The sequence below is a fragment of the Medicago truncatula genome, chromosome 4, assembly GCF_003473485.1.
Source record: "Medicago truncatula cultivar Jemalong A17 chromosome 4, MtrunA17r5.0-ANR, whole genome shotgun sequence".
Taxonomy (NCBI): Eukaryota; Viridiplantae; Streptophyta; class Magnoliopsida; order Fabales; family Fabaceae; genus Medicago; species Medicago truncatula.
The window spans coordinates 30,001,986-30,021,230 of NC_053045.1; the positions used below are offsets into that span (position 1 = coordinate 30,001,986).

The 19,245-nt window shown below is 31.9% G+C and overlaps 3 protein-coding genes across 3 annotated transcripts; 2 read left to right on the plus strand and 1 right to left on the minus strand.

Annotated features, from left to right (window-relative positions):
• Positions 1-2,220: 2,220 nt before the first annotated feature.
• LOC11409526 (uncharacterized) lies at positions 2,221-3,133 on the minus strand. The gene has a single exon (XM_003606328.4). The coding sequence runs from the start codon at positions 2,948-2,950 to the stop codon at positions 2,474-2,476; it is 477 nt and encodes a 158-aa protein (XP_003606376.1). The 5' UTR covers positions 2,951-3,133; the 3' UTR covers positions 2,221-2,473.
• Positions 3,134-6,872: 3,739 nt separating this feature from the next.
• On the plus strand, positions 6,873-7,656 carry LOC11412068 (60S ribosomal protein L12-3). Its single transcript, XM_003606337.4, has one exon. The coding sequence runs from the start codon at positions 6,963-6,965 to the stop codon at positions 7,461-7,463; it is 501 nt and encodes a 166-aa protein (XP_003606385.1). The 5' UTR covers positions 6,873-6,962; the 3' UTR covers positions 7,464-7,656.
• A 9,096-nt stretch (positions 7,657-16,752) lies between these two features.
• On the plus strand, positions 16,753-18,732 carry LOC11407982 (aquaporin PIP2-7). Its single transcript, XM_003606335.4, has 4 exons — positions 16,753-17,127; positions 17,432-17,727; positions 17,833-17,973; positions 18,256-18,732. The coding sequence occupies exons 1-4, from the start codon at positions 16,821-16,823 to the stop codon at positions 18,367-18,369; spliced, it is 858 nt and encodes a 285-aa protein (XP_003606383.1). The 5' UTR covers positions 16,753-16,820; the 3' UTR covers positions 18,370-18,732.
• The last annotated feature ends 513 nt before the right edge of the window (positions 18,733-19,245 follow it).

Genomic DNA, 19,245 nt, shown 5'->3' on the forward strand with positions numbered 1-19,245 from the left:
TTCGAGTATATATGCTTGTTTTGTGATACAACCTGTTTTGAATATTTGTATCTGTAGTAAAAAAAAATGACTTTGTTTTGAAATACTTTAGCATTTCACATAGTCACTTGACTTTGACTTGCTATTTGTCTCGTAATGTTATTCAAATTTTGGGTGTAATAGAGTAAACATCAAGTTGTCACACTCCATTTAGCTCTAATTGGTCTTAATGCTTCAACGATCTTCGTGAACTTATTTGGATTTGAGAAAGACTTAATTGTTTTTTATTGATCGTTTTTTGTTTGACTAACCTTCATTCGATTGATTGTTGTTCTCGATTAACAAATTGAGTAGCTGAGAAATGTTAAGAACACTCTATTTTTAGTTATCTCTAATACCCACTCTTTTATTGGGTGAAATTCATGTGAGTCTCACCACTTTATGTGAGAGTTTAATTCATTTCTAATATGTGATACTCACATGTATTTCATCCAATAAAAAATTATTGTTAGAGATAATGTTAAAAAGAGAATGTACATAACACTCTTCTTAATTAGATATATGTATAAAATAAAATCCTCTTTAAAGAAAAATATATGTATAAAATCCTTTTATACTACTTTCGATAGATTCAAGTTAAACTAATATCACTTGTAATTCAAAAATCACTATCTATAACTATTGTTTTAAGATCAGTATTAGCAACACTCTCTTTTTGACACTCTCTCTAACACTCATTCTCTCATCGAATTAAATCGATATGGGTCATACATTTTGGAAATAAAATCCACATAAAGTGGTAGGACATACATTGATTTTATCCAATAAAAGAGTGAATGTTAGAGAGAGTGTCCAAAAGAGAATTTATTAGCATTTCTTTTGTTTTAATAAATAAACACTAATATCTAACCTTTTTTTTTTAAGGAAAACACTAATATCTAACTATTATCATCCACTATGTCGATGATTGGATATTTTTAGGCTATTTGTGGTAGAGGATGACCTGCCATGTGGCCATTTTATTAACTCCCAAGACCTAACCTGCCAAAAATCACATCGAAACCCCACCCACCATGCGATATGCACCAATTTATTGAGCAACCAAGACTATTTTCAATTTCTGCTCTTACAATGACCCTACTCCCTTTCCTTCCTCAAATCTCCAACAATCGTTTTGATTTTTTATGTTTTGCTAACAATGACTATACAGTTTTTTTAAAAAATTAATATTTATATAACCATCTCTTAACAATTTTTATGGTAAACTTATCACTTATACTTATATTATGTTTTTATTTATTTTTTATTATTTTGATTTTTGTATCAATACATCTTTTTCTTTATAAAATCTTGATTATCTAAAAAATTATCATATAAATAATTGTTTAAATAACACAACTCTAATTTTTAATATAAAAGTTGTATTATTTCGTATATTTAAACAACAATTTAAAGACATTTATTAGCATTTTCTTTTCTTCTTTTCATCAAAAGAGACACACTTCAATAATTGAGCATAACCTCATCATAGGTATCGTCTCATCACTCTCTCTATCAAAATAAATACTGACTCGATGTTGGGTTTGTTTATTCTTTATTATTTGTCGTTTTCAATTTGTTTAGATTTTATCATCATTTTCTAATTTTGTACAATGATGTATTTAGTAGGGGTTGGAAAAACGACGAAAATTTATAATACAGAGAAACTAGCACTTATAGTTTTTTTTTTACTGATAGTTACAGTTTTTTATTTCTAAAATAAAATTAAAATTATATAATTTTGTTTTTTTAGTGAGAATTATGGATAGTGGTAGTGTGATTTATTTGTTTTTATTGGTCCTCTCGTACTAAGCAATATTTTTTTTTTTTAATCTATATCAAATGTGGTCAAATGTGCATTCACAAGTTACTGTGAGACGGGTGAGGGTTCTATCAATTATTATTTTGTAAAAAAACTCAAAATTATGCATCATTATCATTATTACTTTGAGTAAAAAATTAAAATATGATAAATATATAATTAAAGATATTACTTGTGAGAGTTAGATTGCTCAATGTTTTGAGAATTCGAAACATTATATAAGCAAAAGACAAAAAAAAAAATTGAAGAAGTAAACGACTAAATAAATTCATGAAAAGTAGCAAAAATTTATTAATTTTCTTAATATATAAATAACTTTAGAATTTAGACTATTAGATTAATGAAAGCAATAAAGACTTCAAAAAATAAAAACATTAATGTTGATGAAAAAATCCTTAATTCTTCATGAGGATATGGACATCAATACAAACACCAGGTTTCAAATCAATATCCGCAACCTCATACATGTTAATCATCTCAATCTCAATACAAACGTAAATAATAGATTTCACTTATTTTTTGAGTAAATGATAGATATATTTCACTTATAGTAAACACATACTATATATTATACGAACGTAATGTGCTCACCCACCAAAAATAAAAGCAAAAAAACACAGAAAAATGGTAAAATTATTGGAACCCAGTTTTTGCCCATATTGCATTTCTAAGCCTGCTAAGATCTCTTCCCTTGAGAGTCCTTCCAACACCTTCGTGTACAGAGAAAGAAGCCACTCTTGTCCTCGCCAAAAATTCATGTGGTGGTAACCACTCATCGTCGTCTTCATCCTCTTCTTCCACGTAATTTCTCTTGGTATAGTTATTTTTGTACTCATCCCCGAGGATCTTAGACCAGTCGGGGATCTTTACTGGCATGGACGCTGGAGCTACTCCAGCGTCCATTTGCTTCTGCTTCGGTGAAGATGGTTTCTTGGCCAAGCGAGAGCCATGAATAGATTTGCGAAACTCTATGGAGTTAGCATGATTGGAATTGTAAATGTCTGATTCTTCAAATTCAAACATGGTATCTGAATCCGTTAGAGAAGAGTCTCTATCACCAGAAAGAAAGAGGTGGTTTCTTCTTGCAAAGTAACCCTTATTGTTTGCCATGTTGGTTTTGGAAGTTAAAATACAATGTTTTTTTATCACTAATATATATAGTATATGTGTGTGTTTAGTTGCATATGATCAATGGTTTATTTTTTCTTTCTCCTACGTTGTTAATGGTGGTTCCACAATGACATGCCTTTGTCATGCTTTTATAAAGAGCTTCATATGAAGCTTTTCTTTATTCTTGTTGTTAAAAAAAGAAGAAAAAATAATAATATTGGGTGGCATTGTGGATAAGGTTCAATATTCTTTCTCTGTCCTTTCTTTCTTTCATTTCGTCAGTTTGTGTATGTGAATGCCAAATCACCCACCAATTTTATAAGAAAATAAGAAAATCCAATTCTGGCTTCATTCACCAATTTTACGGTTCATCCATTATTGAATCTTTTTCGGAAAGTTAGTGTAATATTTAAGACCACGTACTTTCATTGGATTTTAACTATAAACTATTTACTTCCCTAAAAAAAAACTATAAACTATTTACTTTTTTTTAACAGTCTCGTTTGATGCTTTTTTTTTTTTTTTTTGAGGGAATGTCTCGTTTGATGCTAGATATAAGTTCGGGAGATTGTATATAATAGGTTTAATTGCATTTTCGTGTTCAAATTTAACAATATTTTGGCCACTAAGTTTTTTTGGTTTGATGTATTGGCCGCTAAGTTTAAGTATGTGTTTAGTTATGTGGTTAAAATTGATTTTTGTAAAATTAATTTCGATTAAAAGTGAGTTAAAATAAGAGATTTATGTTTGGATATCTTTACAATAAAAATGATTTGTATGAAAATATTATTTGGATACTTTGTATCAAAATTGATTTTAGGTGTATAAATGACCATAACTTGTTTTAACATGTGTGCAATTGATCTCGGAGTATGCTCCTCTTAAAGAGTCAAGTTACATTCTCTCGAGCGAGAATTTTGGTTGCTTAATTTGACTTCTTGAACAAAGCATGTGTGAAGCTACAATTTCCAACTTCACAAAGAATTGATTATGAACAAGAAAGGGTTAATAGGTCTTTACCCCCTGTAATATAGGTCATTTTCGGTTTTCCCCCTGTAAAATTTTTATTTTGATTCACCCCATGTAAAATATTTTGGTTTTAATTTACCCCCCCTAATAGGCTAAACAAAAACCAATTTTATTTTATTTTTCAAGAAATTTTCGTTTTTGTTTGGCCTATTAGGGGGTAAATCAAAACCAAAATATTTTACAGGGGGTGAATCAAAATAAAAATTTTATAGGGGGAAAAACCAGAAATGACCTATATTACAGGGAGGTAAAGACCTATTAACCCAACAAGAAATGTATGATCGTGATGGTGAGGTGAATGACAACAAAACATGACAAAATTGTGTTTGAGCAGTTGGATCGTGTGTTCAATCGTGTCTTCAATGTTTATCAACACGTAACCTATAATATAGACTAAAATGAGTGATTTTGACCCTCAATTTTACCTTGTTTTACACTTACTAGTCTTTCATGCATGTTTTGACCAATTTTGACTAAAAATCAATCACCTATGTAGCTAATTTTAATTACGTGACAATAAGACCCATGTGTTTTTAGAGAGAAGGAGGACCTTCTCTCTCTGAACTTAACATGCTTTCGTTCACCCAAACTAGGGTTTCACCTTGGTTCAGCGGCGGCAAATCAACCCATATCTTCGTGATCTGCCTTTCCCGACCATATGGGTCGCCGCACCTAGGTGTTCCTAGTCCCTCCCCTCTACTTTCAAGGCCGGTTTGCTCAATAACCACCTCACTGCCATCATGCCTCAGCCGTATACCATCACATACCACCATGACCCTTCCACCAAAATCATCCACGACCTCCATCTTTCCTGCTTGAGACAACCACAACAAAAGTCCAGATCTGTTGGTGGTGTCGACCCCAAGACGTGATCTTCTCCTGACTACACGACCTCCACCCGAGCCACCGCCACCGAACTATGAGAAGCTTGACATAATTGATGAATCCATTGCTGTTGCTACACCTTCTTTCTTGGTACTCATTCCACCAATTCCAAAGCCACCATGGAGTGTCCATGGTTTGTTGTCCTTGGGCCCTTCAGATATGGCTTCTGCTGTTTGTTTATTTTATAGTTTATGTCTTTGTTTTGTCTGGTTTAAGGCTGCACTCTTGTTGTTTGACAAAAAGCCCCAAAAGAGTTATGTCTTTTGGAACAAAGTAGCCAGTGTATGTTGGCAATCCATAGTGACTAGGGAAACTTACGAGGCTGACTTCCATTGCAACAACCTCTTTAATCATCCACCAACCATCAAACATCTGGAAAATTTGGACAATGTTGAGACCAATGATAGTCGAAATATGCGAACACAAGTCAAAGATATTATCCGTAACTGGATTGGAAAAAAGACTTTGGATTCTCATTCTTATATTGCTAGGTTTCGGGTTTGTAAGAGGTTGTATGAACTAATGCTAGTTTGTTGTTCTTGGTTTGGTTATGTCCTTTTGACTTTTGAAGGATCTATGTGTATGATTAACTATGTTTGTGTTAGTTTTTCTCTCAACTTTGATTTTCGACAATGGATGGGGAATGCCCCAATTCAAGTGTCTCAATCTTTTTGTAATGCTTGTTGCTTTATCTATTGAATGAAGTTGTTTCACTGTCAATTTTTTTTTTTACGTGACATCTCTCTGTATTTGTCAACATGAAAATTGAAGAAAAAAATAAAGAAGAATAAGAAGATATCTCATGACTACTTCATTCAATCCTCTTTCTTCCTCCTCCACCTTAACATTAAACATTCGTTCATTCTCACTCTCACACTCTAATATTTACTTTTTTTTCTTTTGAAAAGGCCAAAAGATACCGATATATTAAGAAACTGAAACAAGCCATCGCAAAAGGTGTATTGAAGAGAGCTTGACCAAAAACAAAGTACTACACAATATGAGAAAAATATGATAAACAAGCAAACGAAGCTAAATAACTGTAGTTAAACAGAAAATAAGATTTAGCCTCCATAATTGAGTAAACCATCAATTTGGTCCATTTCTTTGTAAGTGATACAAAAATTAGTCTACGACTATATTAATATTTCAAAATAGTCACTCTCTTTATCAAAAGTTTTTCAATTAAGTCCCTCATCATGTGAAAGAAACATGGAAACATGAGTTTAATTGAGAAACTTTTGACAATATTTCAAAATAGTTTATGTTTTTATCAAATTTACAAATTGACCCCTGATTTCAATTTTCAAATATGGTCCAAAAAAATTTAAATTTATAAAAGTTGCCAAAAATTATGACAATGAAATTTTTTATTACTACATCCAAACAAAAGTATTAAGAAATGAAAGTATTTTAATGGAATCATTTGAATTGTCTAGAATTCTAAATTCTTTAAAATTTCACAATTACCTCATCCAAACACACTCTTATTTGTTCAACAAGGGAAGAGATTTGAATCTGGAGCCCAATTTGTTCTCGATTTCAGGCCCAACTCTCCTCCAATTTAGCCTCCCAAAAATAATATTATTCTTTTAAAATTACAACAAGGTCTCCGAATTGTTTACGACAACCCTATGTGTCAGGTTACATATTATGTTGCCATGCCTAACAATCCTTATGGTTTGTGTCCGATTTCCTTATTTTAAGCAAAAGATCCATTAACATTTTAATGTTTTTTTTTTTCAACATTCTTAGTTTCTTACGCACGTGATGAAATACAAATTATATAATCTGAAAATCCTAAATACACGCTAAAATCACCCTATAACTTTTCGGATTTTATAATCCGAAGCAGACGCAGAGGGTGGGAAAAGAAACTCCCTAACCATCTTTTACCTACCAAAACACAAAATATTTCGTTTGCGTAAAATGAACTAAAAGCCCAATAACGATAAGGCTAAAACAGTCCTTACCCCAAAACCCTACATATAAATCCATCTCACAAACCATTTCTCACACTCTTCTCAGTAGCTGCTGCGGCTTCTTCTCCTCATTTCATCTCCTCTACGAAACCCTAATCTCACCCAAACCCTCCAAAATGCCGCCAAAGCTCGATCCATCCCAAATCGTCGAAGTTTACGTCCGCGTCACCGGCGGTGAAGTCGGAGCCGCCAGTTCCCTCGCTCCCAAGATCGGTCCTCTCGGTCTCTCACCAAAGAAGATCGGAGAAGACATCGCCAAAGAAACCGCAAAGGATTGGAAGGGTCTGAGGGTGACAGTCAAGCTCACCGTTCAGAATCGTCAGGCTAAGGTCGCTGTTGTTCCGTCTGCGGCTGCGCTGGTTATCAAGGCTTTGAAGGAACCAGAAAGGGATCGCAAGAAGACTAAGAACATCAAGCATAATGGGAATATCTCTCTTGATGATGTTATTGAGATTGCAAAGATTATGAAGCCGAGGTCGATGGCGAAAGAGCTTGCCGGAACTGTGAAGGAGATTTTGGGGACCTGTGTTTCTGTTGGGTGTACTGTTGATGGGAAAGATCCAAAGGATTTGCAGCAGGAGATTAATGATGGTGATGTTGAGATTCCTCAGGATTGAGGTGGTTGTTGATTTTTTCACTATTATCGTTAATGTGTTTTTTTAATATAAGTTTGAGAATTTTGTTGTTGAATTTTACTGTTTTGGATAATTTAGACCATTTTGACGAATTTTATCAGTTTAGTTTAATTATGTCTATGGTGTTTCGATATAATTTTGGCAATGAATTTTAATCGTTATGCCTATATTATTATGGCCACTCTGTTTAATGGTGTTTCCATATAATTTCGGCAATGGAATTTTGCTATGGGTATTCTCTGTTTAATGCGTGGTTGCTTGAATTTTGCTGTAATTTCATATTTAATGTTCTGTGTCTCAGATTAATCCAGATAGTTATTTATGAAAATTACCCTTTTTGTGGGGCGTTGTTGTTTGTGTAGTTCTTGTGTTTTTGTTATCGGGTGATTTGTTTGATAATATGTTTGTGCAGTTCTCAGTGTTGTTATTCTGGAGATTGTGTCGTGATTGTAAGTATGCATTGAGTTAGGTTTAAAGGTCCTATTGCTTATGGAGTTAAAGTTTGAATTTGAATTAAATTGAATAGACTATACCAATGAATAATCAATTCTAGGAAAGTCTCCCTTGACACAATTGGTTGACACAATTAGTTGAGTGTGGCCTTGTTTTATAATTGTCATCACTATTAAGTGTTAGCTGCTGTACTGCATTCTCTTATAAGTTACTGCTGTAATTGTTTGCAAGATGTGAATATGTCGGTTGGCTCCTAAACTGTTGATTCTATACATATTCCTGTGTTATTGGTTGTCTAGATTTCATGTTTTGTTTATCCTGTTCTTGTTAGACATTTTATGCAGGGATTGAGTTTGAGTTTTTATGCTTTGTCTATTGTGGTTCTTTGTTAGAAACATGTAAGGAGGGATAGAGTTTAAGTTTTTAGGACACACTGCCAATGTCATCCTCTTTAGAATCAATGCCATTATCTCTGGAATTAACTATTCTTGGATTTGTTATTGAGAAATTGATTTTGTAATTAATTATACAGATGCATACTGATTAACAATCAGTTTCAAAAAAGTTTTTCTTTGATGTGTCAATCATGTCTCATTGTTATCATCCAAGTGCTAGGTTGTTGGATGGTTTTAATTTGTGATTGTGCAATTTTTTGAACATTGTTGTTTCTGTCTATTTTTAGAAGTTTCTGTTATCCATATTGAAACTACTCTTTTTGCTAATAGTAACAATGATGGGTGTTTTCTGTTTCCTCATCAACTTATATAATGCTATTAATTGTTTGCTACTAGCTAGATGTGTCAATTTATTTGGTTACTGATTGATAGATAAAGTAAGTGATTATCCTCAATTTTATCTTCATCTACGTGGTTTAGTAAGTTCAGTTTTGTTATTTTAGTGTCAAAGTAGTTTGCATTCTGTATTGTCGTGAATATGCCTGGACTGGATTGATACCTCCATAAACTTGTACATATCTTTTGTTCATTGTCCTAGTATCTCAGCCTACTCCCCTACTAGGCCATCTCTCCTACTATATATCTGCCATCTCTCATTCTTGGCATATAACATCCCATGCTCATGATATCATTTCTAACTTCTTGTAACTCCTTATGACAACCTCTTTTATTTGAAGTACCCGTCTCATTCACAGGAAAAGGATCGATGGTTAAGATAACACATTGAGGCAGACCTTTAGTCTCTAATGCATATAAATGCTATATGCAGAAACACATTCATAATTATTCTGTTTTTTTTTTTGTGTGCGAATGAAATGCGATTAATTTGACTTTCTAAACCAATGTTTCAGTCTAGTAGATTGATTTTGTCTATTACAGCACTGTTTGGTTTACACTTTCCTCGATGTTTTAGATTATTTGTCTTGATGTCAACCCTCCTTTTCCTAGCGGAAAATATTCCTGAGTAATTTGGAGTGCGGCTACAAGATAATTATAGTATGTCCAATAATTTTTTCACTCCAAATTTGAACTTGGGTACTTGAGTCAAATCATTTGGTTGGATGTGTTGGTATTTGAAATAGTTTATTTTGAAGCATGCAAAATTTGATTGAACTTTGTTCCATTCAAAAGATAAAGATTTGTTAAAGAACCTAGATTATGAGTTCGGGTATGCTCTATTTAGGCTAAGCTTCATTTAGGGTTTGGATGCAAGACATGACAAAACAGTATCTAACAGTTGAGATTTTAAATTAAAAAATAAATATTTGTTTAATAAATACATAATAATAACAAACATATTAGGTTCCCTTCTTCTCTCATATCGCAACAACCTTTTTTAATTTAAAATCTCAATTGTTAGATGTTTTTTTGCCACATGTAATGCATCCAAACTCTAAATGGAGTAAATGGAGCTTAGCCTAAATGGGATATATCCGAACTCAGATTAAACATATCATCGTTCCATTACGTTGATTTTTTACCCTAATGTTCAAGCTGTACCATATAACCATCTGCAAAATGCCCTCTACACCTTTCTGGTAACAATAACACATCTTCCGTGATTAAATTTGTCCATCCAGCCACGTTTTAGAGAATGTTCATAACACCCTGATTGTAAGCATCTGATGCTAACTGCCTATTACTGCACCACATTTTTATAAATCATGTGGTAACCTTATACCTCTTCACATACATCATTTTGCACAAAATTTGCAATCCTCAACATTATGCATGTGCAGTGAACCTTGTACCATCCAATCTCCTCCATAACTACTCATCACAAGTCACAACACTCATTGCAGATGTTGATTGTGATTTTCTGTCTACCGAACAGGCCTCCACATTTCACGCAAACACTCCATCGGTTGACACTCCAATGATCACAAAGTATAGTTAAATCCGTTAATCAGCTCCACACGAATAAATTAAATTTATCATATATTAACTCTTGCCATGCCTGGAGTTTAAAATCGCAGCATCCATCTCTTAAAGGAACATATTAATTATTGATCAATCTATAATTTATAATTATACTTGCAAAACAACTGTTTTTTTTGGTAGAACAAAACAACTGTCATCAACCAATTAAATTACTTCTGTAAAAAGAAAACACAATTAAAGTAGGTTTCAATCAATCTAATCTGTCTTGTACAATTTACATATCTTTGCACCCAAGAATGTTAACGCATACCCTCAGCCTCGGTATATCCAATAAGTCTAACGTTATCTAACAATCTATTCATAATCTATTCATGTCTCTGGGAATTGTTATAATGTGTAGTATTTTATTGTCCAATGTTGATAAGTGAAACAATACCATTGTGCAAGTGCGCCATTAATCTCTCGTCAATTTATCATATTGATTTCTTGCATTCTAAGTTGCTAGTCATATTTTGATTTGTCCAAAGAAACTAAGTGGGATAATCAGTGCTCCATGAATCTACATTTTCAACCGACTATTTTTTTTTAAGAAAACTTTTATTGTATTTTAAATTAATTGTGTACTTTGAATTGATTATACTTATAATTATAGTGTTTTTTTTTTGTTGTTGTGCGGATTATAATTATAGTGCTTATACAAGATATAGTGGGTGTTTGAAATATAAGCATTTTGTAACTTCGGTAGTGTGGTGAATCAAATTTAAACTAGGCATCCTTACTAATTAGGGATATTATTAGAACTTATTCCACCATATTAAATAATTATCCAAATTGTGTGGTGTAAGTTTGGTTAGGAGACAAACAAACACAATTGTTCATTGTTTTGCAAGAGCAACATTATCCATGCCTAGTCTCCAAATTTTCTTTTTAATCTTATTCTACTTTGTAATATTGAGATTCCTATTTGGATGAAATGACTTGATTTCCTATTGTAAAAAAAAAAAAAAAGAGACTATAAAAATATATAGCTATCATAACAAAAGAGTATTTAAAAGAGATAGAAAAGGAAACAAAGCAAAGAAAAGAGGCAAACTAACTTCTAACAAGAGACACTCCTATGACATACACAAGCAACATCTCAATCTTGAAAAACACACTCTCAATCTTGATGCAACAGCATCTTAATAGCAGCAATCAAAGTACCATAGTCCATACATTTGAATCAAAGGACCATATTTGAATAGCATGAAGAAAATCTGTATAACAAACCACACTCCTCTAAAGTCTAACCTAGATTCCAAAATCCAACATAACCAAATACCCTAATATAAGGTTATAGTGTATGCATAGACGATACAAAGGTCATCAATGCTGCCATCAATATCAAATTAAAAACTCAACCTCAAAGTTTAATTTTGATTCTAAAAGGACCGTATTTGAATATATAAACTCAAATTCAGATAATTTATTTTTCTTTGAATGAGCACTATCTATCACCGCTAAAGTGCAAAGTGAAGATCATGAAGTTGTACTATTCAATATAAAATCAAGGCAGCCACCGTCCAGTGAAACAGTCACTCTCATATTACACCGGCTAAAACAAAAATAATTATATATCATCACTTTAATTATTAGTATATGATTAAAACGTGGTGCACTCTCAGCCATAACATCATACTTTGTGTTCCAAAAATGAAGTCCAAATTTTTATGACGATCACAAATCTGTCATTATACTCATTATAGAACATAGAATAATTTTTATAGACATTATAACTTCATGCTGAGATCTTGATGCTTATGGAAGTGATGGAAATTCCTCCATTCATTTAAATTTTACCCTCACTTTCTATTAACAAACATAGAATAAATATTATTATTTGCCAATCCATGTTAAGAGAGTTGTTGGAAAATTAAGGCCATTTCGTATTTTAAATTTCTAATCAAGCTACTGACCTGTAAAGAGGACCAACTATTTTGGTCTCATACAATTAGTCACCCTGGCATATGCATCACTATACATATATATAATTAATCGTGATGAATAGAGGTTTCTCATAATTATTGGCCATTCTAATTGATTTGGGCCAGCCTTGTCACTCTAGCTATTTTTTATTTTTTTTACAAGTACTAGCAAGTCACATTCTAATACTTTACGTTTAGTATATATTTATTTATTGGATAAAAATTACGTGAATTTCATCATATTATAAATTATAAAACAGTTGTACAAATATTATTATTTTTTAATAGACTTAAAATTAACTTTTTGTCCCTATAGAAAATAGGTGTTGCTCTACCTATAGGATAAAATCACATAGACAACAAAACTAAAGAATTTTAGCAAGACTGAAATTTAAGACTCGAAATCACTTGTTATACTAAAAAAAAACACGTAACATCCAATCAAAACACCCTTAGGTGGAATTATTTAAAAGGAAAAGTAAGATCCAGAACTTCTTTATAGAGTGGGATGACTTTTCTAACAGCTTATTAGATAAGACAAAGATGTTGGACATTCTTTTTGTTTAAATGTTTCTAGTTTATTTGTTTGTATTTCTGATTTTCTTTGATACAATGATTTGTTTATATTTCGTGGCTGGTGTGAGTCGAAGTGTAAATAAATAGTGTAGAAAATAACATTTTCTATCAAATGTGATTATGTGATACCAATTACCAACACCATTAGACAAGCTCTTGCAGAAAAAAAAACACCATTAGATAAACCATCATACTTGATACTAGAGTTGAGTTATGAGGAGAGTCCGAAGATTATCAAATTGGGTCAAAAATAACTATATATAGAGAATTTGACGCGACATCTTCATCTGAAACTCTTAAATATTATCTACATAGATCATGTCATTTACATGCTTAACAACGTTATTTTTATGTTTTTCCTAAAAGAAAAACGTTAATTTTTTTTAATTGAATATGAGACTTCTAATTCATATTTCCACACCAACATCTATTACATCTATGTCCCTTTTAAAAAGAAAAATCTATTACATATATCACATAAACACTTACTACTATAAAAAAATTGCTTAATTAAATTATTTATGAGGGCCATAGTTGATTAGAATGAGTGGTGAAGGATAAACCAATTTGAACCCGCAGTGTGTCCAAAATCCATTTGATTTTAGGTGCGTCCAGATAAGTTGTTCTGGCACAGCTTCGTCATCCAACGAAGACAAACTATTCTAATAAACTTAATCATAATTGTAGTATTGAAAATCATTGTGATAACTTTATTTTTTAGGATAATATATCTTAATCTCTTGTTATTTTATCATGGGAATATTTATTAGCCACTAACTTTGGTGTTTAGTGTTTCAATTCAGACTCCACACATAAATAAATAAAAACAAAAAGAGAAGTGTTTCACTTCAAACCGAAGTACAACCACCAGGGTTCAAACATATTTTACTTGTATACTTCAGTTAAATGTTTACTTGTAACACGACATACTTCAGTTAAATGTTAATCAATTCCAACAGCTCTAGAGAATTCCAATTTGTTCACGTAAAGTAATTACATCTTATATATGTCCATTAGTAGTAATATCTTGAATTTCTATGACAAATATTTTACTTATGAATTCCTTAACCAATATTTTGGAACACTGGTTAACAAAACCCTAATTTTAAATATAATATTATACTCCCTCGGGTCATTATTATAAGAAAAAAATATTTTTTTAAGTTTATTGAATGAGTGATGAATGTGGTCATTAATATAACCACATACATCATTTATTCGATAAACCTAAAAATAGTTTTTTTGCTTATAATAGTGTCCGGAGGAAGTATAATCAAAAATATATCCATATAAAATATTTATTTAGTGTTGTATTAGAAAGTTCTCCTCTATTGTTAGTAGCACCTGACCACCTGTTACTAATGGGAATAGTTAAAACAGTTTTTTGTCAAAAAAAAAATACGACAAATTTTTATTGCAATTTATATTTTAACATCATTAATCCATGGTTAAAAAGTACATATTTCACCGTTTGAAATGAAACCACTTAATTACCACGGGGCGGGAGGAGTAGTTTCAGAGGTCTATCTTTTCATAGACAAGCTGGGGTAGCCTGGTTATCCCAAAAAATATATTATTCTTCAAATAGTTGTTATAAATTTATATTCAACTACCCTAAATAATAAATATTGAGCCACCATAAATAAATTCAGTTGCCGAAAATTAACATAAATAAGAAATTTAAAATATTACTACATGATTGATTAATTTATTTATATTGGTTTGATACTTCCGGTCTCAATAGCAATTATAGAGAAAACTTTTTAAACGGTAAAAATTATTAAGACTATAGTCATAAACAAATAAAATGGACAATGAGTTTTTTTTGCAAATAACCTATTTATTTACTTGGAAAAGACATTATTAATCTAGTTAGTAAACAATCAATTATGGACAAAATTGACTTCTTAAAATGCATTTTACCCAACTTTTCTAAATACCTACGGTAAATTTTTATCCTTTGTTGTTGCTTTAATTTACATTTCATATAAGTAAAAACTATTGTGATTTTTTTATGTATTGGTTAATTTTCGGATTAAATTTGTTTGTAGTCTCTACAACACTTACGATTTTTAACTTAAGTTTCTAAATTTTTGTTTGATTTTAGTAACAATATTTTTCTAGAGATTAAATACAAGAATTAAACACCTTTTTCTTTTTGTAAAATTTAAAAAATCTAGACAAAAATTGAATAAATTTTATGTAAGGACTAAACTAAAAAAATTATAATCTATAAGATTAAAAACATATTTTTTTCCCTTAAATTTAATATATTGGCTTTAAAAATATTTTATTGTTTCTTTATAATTGGCCCCTTTTCAAGTCCGTTCCTATGAAATATGAGGCTCGACTCTCTTTTTAAAATAGGCTCCAGTAAAATAGAAATGCAATTTTTCTGTGCAGCTAAACTTTATTAAAAATTAGAATCAGAAGAACTTCTAAACATGAAATGAAATAAAATAAAATAAATTTAAAGAGAGGTGAAATTTACCTAACAATGTCGTTTGGATTGTCACTCATTCGTCGTGGGAAAGGGGAAACAAATGGTTTATGCGAAAAAGAAATGATTGTTGTGATTCTTTCAATGAAATAACTTTTCAAATTGACTGATTAAGTGATTATACACATTGAAGGTGGTTTGATGGCATCAAATTTATGTTCAGAAAGGAGAACTAGAGTCTAGAAAAAACTCAAACATGTACTGATGAAAGAAAAAGAAGTAACATATATATATATATTTTTTAATTTAAGTGGGGGTGGGTATTAGACTGACCTTTTTTTAAGGCCCATAGTTTTTAGAGATCTGGCTTGATTGAACACATTGCACTCCCCCAAGACGAGCCTGGCCCCTGCATAATTTTTTTACTAGCTTCGCCGCTGGCTAGTTTAATGTCGTTTGACAACCTCTCCGCTTTATGAGTATGTGAAGTGCAACAATGTTCAAGGTCAGGGATACGTTGGTGTCAATTTTTGTGTTGGAAATTACGTTGGACAGGTTGTTGCAGCATCAATGGATTTTTCACATGAAAATGGGGTTGAATGCATGAAAGAGGAGCAAATGAAACATTAGGTATAGTGACGACATTGAGGAACAATGTATTTTGGCGTGTGCGACCACACATGGGCTCATAATTTGAGAGACACAAAAATATATACGCAAAATATGAGTTGTTTAACTATAATAAAAAGTCTTTAGAAAAAAAAAACTATAGTAAAAGGTTGAAAATCTAAGTATACGAAGTATATAAAGATTTACTTTATATCTATATTCAAATTAACTTTTCTATCTCGTTATCATATAAATGATCGTTGGATCGAGATTAGATGATGTAAATTTCAAATAAATTTTTGATTTTTATTTTTAAATTTGAAATCTCGATTTTAAAATCCAGACCATCCGATCTCCATTGAAGGTCATTGATGTGACGAGGGTCTGAATATGACTATTTGACTAGTAAAGGAATCTAGATTCATCCAAAACTCTCTATATTAGTCTAAATCTGTTAAAATTCAAACCAAAAAAACAAATGGGACCATAATCATTAACTGGACATTGCTAAACTAGTGACAGACAGAGAAGCAAAACCAGTACACCCTGTTGCTGATGCTTAATTTGCCACAGAATTCTATATCTATCTACACACAATCCCTTTTCAAAATCCATACATGACCATACTCACATGTAGCCGTTGGTCTACAACAACCTTTTTAGGTCACATTGGACCTACCACATGCATATCATATTCCAAAAATCAACAAGTCCCGTTGGAATGTGGGCCTTAAAAGTGGGTCCATGCAAGCGAAATCAAGCTAAGTAGGACGGCAAAAAATATTGTGTTAAAACTTTAATCATGTCATTGTCTATAACCAAACAAAATTACACATTTAATTATTTGATTAATTTTCATTTCTTTTGTTACATAAATACCACCTCATTCTACTCAAACCATACTCAATTCAATCCACTACTCTCCCACTTTTGAAAACAAAGTTAAGAGAACTAAGCAAATATGGCTAAAGATGTTGAGGTTCAAGAACAAGGAGAATACTCAGCAAAAGATTACCAAGACCCACCTCCAGCACCATTGATAGATGTTGAGGAGCTAACAAAGTGGTCATTTTATAGAGCTCTTATAGCTGAGTTTGTTGCAACACTTCTCTTCCTTTATGTCACTGTTTTGACCATTATTGGTTATAGCCACCAGTCTGATCCTAAAGCTGGTGGTACCGACTGTGATGGTGTTGGAATTTTGGGTATTGCTTGGGCTTTTGGTGGCATGATTTTCATTCTTGTTTACTGCACCGCCGGTATCTCTGGTATGCTATAGTTTCCTCTCACTCTCTTACACATGCAAAGACTTTATAAAATTTGCTATTAAATTTGGATATAGGTTTGCATAAAATAACTTAATTTGAAGAATATAGGTAAAATATAAGTGCAAGTCATATAGTAAGGTTTGGACATTTAATATATGGAGCGCGAGTTTGAACCTGCAATACCCTATTCTCTAAACAAATAATGTGTGAAAGTTTTATAGGTCTATGCACCAGCTTCGAAACCCTAAATGTTAGTTGGTAGTATGTTATGTTAATGAGTTTATGTGTGAAATTGTGATTGCAGGAGGACACATCAACCCTGCCGTGACATTCGGGCTATTCGTGGGACGAAAGGTGTCCTTGATTAGGGCTGTATTTTACATGGCAGCACAGAGTGCCGGTGCAATCTGTGGTACCGGACTTGCCAAAGGTTTCCAAAAAGCATACTTTGACAGGTATGGAGGTGGTGCCAACTTTGTACATGATGGCTACAACAAAGGCACAGCTTTAGGTGCTGAAATCATTGGTACCTTTGTTCTTGTCTACACTGTCTTCTCTGCCACTGATCCTAAGAGGAACGCTAGGGACTCCCATGTTCCTGTAAGCATTTAATTATAAACTCAATTCACACACACTCATCACCTTTTTCTTCATAATAAGTACTTTAAGCATAACTAACTATGTGTTTGGTGAAATGATGAAAAGGTTTTGGCACCACTTCCCATTGGATTTGCTGTTTTCATGGTTCACTTGGCTACTATCCCCGTTACCGGCACCGGTATTAACCCGGCAAGAAGTTTCGGATCAGCCGTGATCTACAACGACGGCAAAATTTGGGATGATCAGGTAAACATCCATATCATTAAATTATTAAAGTGACACTGATAACTATTTTACAACCGTTTATTTGAGGAGACTTTGATTAGGTTTAAGTCTCTCCTTATATTAGCCAGACAAACTTTATATTTTTCAGTTTTTAGTTTTTTGTCCATTAATTAAACTTTTGTTTAGTGCTAAAACAATTGTTTTCTTTAATTTTACAATAGTCTTGAATTTATTTTTAAATATGTTGATAATAATATTCTAATAGATAATTAACTTTTGTTGAATTGTTTTTGTGATGAACAGTGGATTTTCTGGGTCGGTCCATTTATTGGAGCTGCAGTGGCTGCAATTTACCACCAATACATTCTAAGAGGATCAGCCATTAAAGCTCTTGGATCCTTCAGGAGTAACGCTTAATTAAATTAAGCTAGCTCAATTGCTTTATTTGCCAACCAAGCTATGATGTTAATTTCTCCAAAAGAATAATGTTGAAGAGTGCAAATTAAGTGGTCCTATCTTGGCCTTTTCGTCTTTTCCTTTTCAGCTGCAGCTGTATTGGGGTTTGGAGGAAAAAAAAAACCAATAACATGGGGCCATGCAATTGTAGATAACCTTGCTTGTGTTTCAAGGGTGTATTTTGTATCCCTTTTGTGTCTTTTTTTCATTTTTATTTTCAATGTATGTATTCAATTCCTATGTGTTCCCTTTATTTTCTGTTTTGTGAATCCTTTGTCCTTTTTCAAATTTCTCTTGATAATTAAGTGCCATATTTATCATCCATCCTTGTTGTGAATTTCGTATCAAAATTTGTTTGTTTCTTAAAGTTTTATAAATTATCATCATATTCTTTCAACACTTGCATGCCATTATGTTACTCTTGTTTTTTAAAGTGGTCGTTCAATTGTTAAAATACTTTTCGAAAAACCTAAATCGTTGAACTCAAATAGTTAATAAATTTTAGAGAGGATAAATTGATCACGAGCATTTGAATTTAAACCCTAACTATAACATTCTAAGCAATCTTTATTTAACTCTTGACCTATCTCTAAATAAACTACTAAGATCTCTTTCCCTTAAAAACTGAGGTTAAGAAGAAACCTATTTTTTATTTTTTTACTTAGAAGTAATGAACGGCATAATTTTTAACTTTCCTTTGTATTTCTCTCTTAATTACAATTAGGTACGTATCGTAATCTTGAAAATGGACAGTGACAAAAAAAGGTGAAGTATCATCTTAGAATTATTAGGAAAAATTTGATGTGCCATTACTCTTTACTAAATATGCTTTATTAG

Coding starts and splice junctions, on each gene's coding strand:
- LOC11407982 (XM_003606335.4), top strand. CDS start 16,821: ATGGCTAAAGATGTTGAGGTTCAAGAACAAGGAGAATACTCAGCAAAA. Junction 17,128..17,431: donor CTGCACCGCCGGTATCTCTG/GTATGCTATAGT, acceptor TTGTGATTGCAG/GAGGACACATCAACCCTGCC. Junction 17,728..17,832: donor CTAGGGACTCCCATGTTCCT/GTAAGCATTTAA, acceptor AATGATGAAAAG/GTTTTGGCACCACTTCCCAT.
- LOC11409526 (XM_003606328.4), bottom strand. CDS start 2,950: ATGGCAAACAATAAGGGTTACTTTGCAAGAAGAAACCACCTCTTTCTT.
- LOC11412068 (XM_003606337.4), top strand. CDS start 6,963: ATGCCGCCAAAGCTCGATCCATCCCAAATCGTCGAAGTTTACGTCCGC.